This window comes from Lathyrus oleraceus, chromosome 6, assembly GCF_024323335.1.
Source record: "Lathyrus oleraceus cultivar Zhongwan6 chromosome 6, CAAS_Psat_ZW6_1.0, whole genome shotgun sequence".
Taxonomy (NCBI): Eukaryota; Viridiplantae; Streptophyta; class Magnoliopsida; order Fabales; family Fabaceae; genus Lathyrus; species Lathyrus oleraceus.
In genome coordinates, this window is record NC_066584.1 from 472,084,031 (window position 1) to 472,086,995 (window position 2,965).

General features: G+C 34.2%; 1 protein-coding gene across 1 annotated transcript; it reads right to left on the reverse strand.

Annotated features, from left to right (window-relative positions):
- Positions 1-1,462: 1,462 nt before the first annotated feature.
- LOC127092249 (histone H4) lies at positions 1,463-1,990 on the reverse strand. The gene has a single exon (XM_051031100.1). The coding sequence runs from the start codon at positions 1,916-1,918 to the stop codon at positions 1,607-1,609; it is 312 nt and encodes a 103-aa protein (XP_050887057.1). The 5' UTR covers positions 1,919-1,990; the 3' UTR covers positions 1,463-1,606.
- Positions 1,991-2,965: the final 975 nt, after the last annotated feature.

Here is a 2,965-nt window from a genome sequence, read left to right on the forward strand (position 1 = left end):
ATGAGTGATAGATATTGGAATTGTTATTTAACATCACCGGTATGATCGATTTGACATTGTTGATGGTGAAACAAAATGGAATTTAGAGTGTGTTATCGTTAGAGGTTGAATGGTGGTCAACTGAGTGGTGGTCAATGAAGTATCATCATTAGTGGCTAGGAGACATTTTGGATTGAAACCTAGACTATGATAATTTCATTGGGCCAAAAAGGGACGGTCCATGATAAATCGATCAGACTCAAATGCAATAATATGGGTAAGGTCGCTCGAATTGGGCATGGTTGTCCAAATTGGGTATGGTTTCCCGAACTAGTATCCATGACCCATTTTATGTAACAAATTGGACATGGTGGTTCAAATTGTCCAAAATCATTTAAGTTTTGTATGAGGGACTCGACTATCAAAGTTTTGTCTGAGGGATTCGATTATCAGAACTTGAAGGACTCGACTATTCATGTCTCGATTGAGGAAGTCGAATATCTAAGTCTCATCCAAAAAAACTTGCCCCAAACAACACTTAAAGAACTTGTCCCGAACAATTCTTGAAGAATTCATTACCAAAGATGACCCTAAAAATTACTACTTATTTAAGTTAATCACTTCGTCCTTCAAAAGTTTGCGCTTGAGAAAATATGAGTAGGGATAGTTTTATTGAACCCAAGAAAAGTAATATATGATAAATCGATATCACTCAAATGCAAAAATATCAGTTAGGTTGTCTAAATTGGGCATGACCGTCAAAATTGAATTTGATCATCCAATACTCTCAATATCCAACCCATGAAGCTTCCTGTATTTTCTTGTCGAATATTTGAAAAGGGAGACATTCACCAATTCCATGTAAATCACACAAACAAAAGCTCCTGCATCCTATATGAGCACTAAGCACATTCTCCCTATCAGTTGTACATTACGCTAGTAAAATACTCTGGTTGAAATCATATAACAAATACATTAGATGACTGTTATTGACAGACTAACGTATATACACATCTATTACAAAGCTAAGATAAGGAAATAAACCATATAACGTCCTCCACCATTAACGACTTAACTAATAAAAAATCATGAAGATTGAAAATATTTTAATCAATAAACTTGGCCAGTTGACGATCAGGCAGGAGAAGTTAAAAATTTGAAATGATAATTGGATGCTACCACGTGGTCATGAAGGTAGGCTTCAAATGACAAACATTTAGAAATAAGTTAAATTTCATTTCAGATAAAGTATAACCAAATCTATAAAATTTGTAAAAACAGAGCATGCCAAGTTTTTTCTTTATAAAAGAGAATACTAAGTTTGAAAGCATAATCCAGCAGCTCAAAAGAATGGGAAATGATAAATTGATCTTGATTTATCGAAATCTCAATCTCAAAATGTATTTGTTCAATTATACCTACGATTTGAAATTAATTACCACGCAATTAACAAAAAGTCACAACAGAGAATAAGAATCGAAAAAGATCGAAAATACAAAACATTGATTAACAACTAGAGAAAAGCAAAAACCCTTGTCAATGCTAATACTCGAGAAATCTTACACAATACATATCAACATTGAGATTCGAACAACAAACCCTAATTGATACAGCAATCCGTAATATTCTAACCGCCAAAGCCGTAAAGAGTCCTTCCCTGTCTCTTGAGTGCGTAGACAACGTCCATCGCTGTAACAGTCTTACGTCGAGCGTGCTCGGTATAAGTAACAGCATCACGAATCACGTTCTCAAGAAAGATCTTGAGAACACCACGAGTTTCTTCATAAATTAAACCGCTAATACGTTTCACACCACCACGTCTTGCGAGACGGCGAATGGCGGGCTTTGTAATTCCCTGAATGTTGTCTCTGAGAACTTTACGGTGACGTTTGGCTCCTCCCTTTCCAAGACCCTTTCCTCCCTTGCCTCTTCCAGACATGGCTGAAATTTCTTGAGTTTAGATTAAGCTGAATGTGAAGTTGAAGGTGAATGTGAATGCTGTTGGAGAAATGAAAGTTTCGAATATTATATAGGGTACGTTTACTTAATTCAAACCGTTGGATTTGTAACAATCCGTGTGAGAGGAGGACTTAAAAGATAGAGCGTTGGATTTAAAATGCTTGATTTTGATTGGTGGAAAGATTGCGGGCGATTGATGAGGTGTAAATTTATTATTTTGTGAAATGAACCCGCCAACAATCCCACTTGAAAATGTAGCCGCGTTTTGGTGATTTAGGATTTCAAATTTTCATTTATATTTTAATTAGTTTTTATCTTATACCATTAAATATTCATACTAGTAGTTTTTAACTAGTTTTTTTTATAAGGTATATACATTATAATTTTTTTACTTAAATAATTTAGTTTTTCAAAAAATTCTCAAAATAGACTAATTTTCAAACTATTCCACTTTAAAATAAAATAAAAATGTTAATATGTAGGTGTCAACTAAATTGACGCATACCATTAATTTTAAAGAGGAGACGTCAATTGAATTGGCTACAACACATGGTGTTGTCAATCCAATAGGCGTTTATGTGTAGAAAATGAGAGGAGACACCAATTAGTCTGGCTCCTCTGTGTATTATGTAAAAAAAATTGTATAAATAAAGGTGTTGTGTGATTCATTTTTCAACATCTATTCTCATTATATTGCAAACATGATTCGTCTTCGTCGCCGCTATGGAGAAGTGATTTATTCGAGAGACAAACCTCTTGATGTAAACGCTCTTCTGAAACATCTGTCATTTCGAGCAACTATAGAGGGAGCTAGTTCATTGGTTATACAGAAACGTACCTGAAGGCAAAAAATTAGAAGTATTGAGAGACTTGATTTCGTACGTGGATGGGTGCGAGTAAAAAATGATAAGGATGTTAGGGAAGTGATGTTTAGACCAAATGATATCAGTTTGATTGTTGTAATCATTTAGAGATATTATTTTTAAATGTTGTGATTAAGTATTTTTATCTGTTTTGATATATGTTG

Excerpts from the sequence above, each read along its gene's own strand:
- LOC127092249 (XM_051031100.1), bottom strand. The coding sequence starts at position 1,918 with ATGTCTGGAAGAGGCAAGGGAGGAAAGGGTCTTGGAAAGGGAGGAGCC.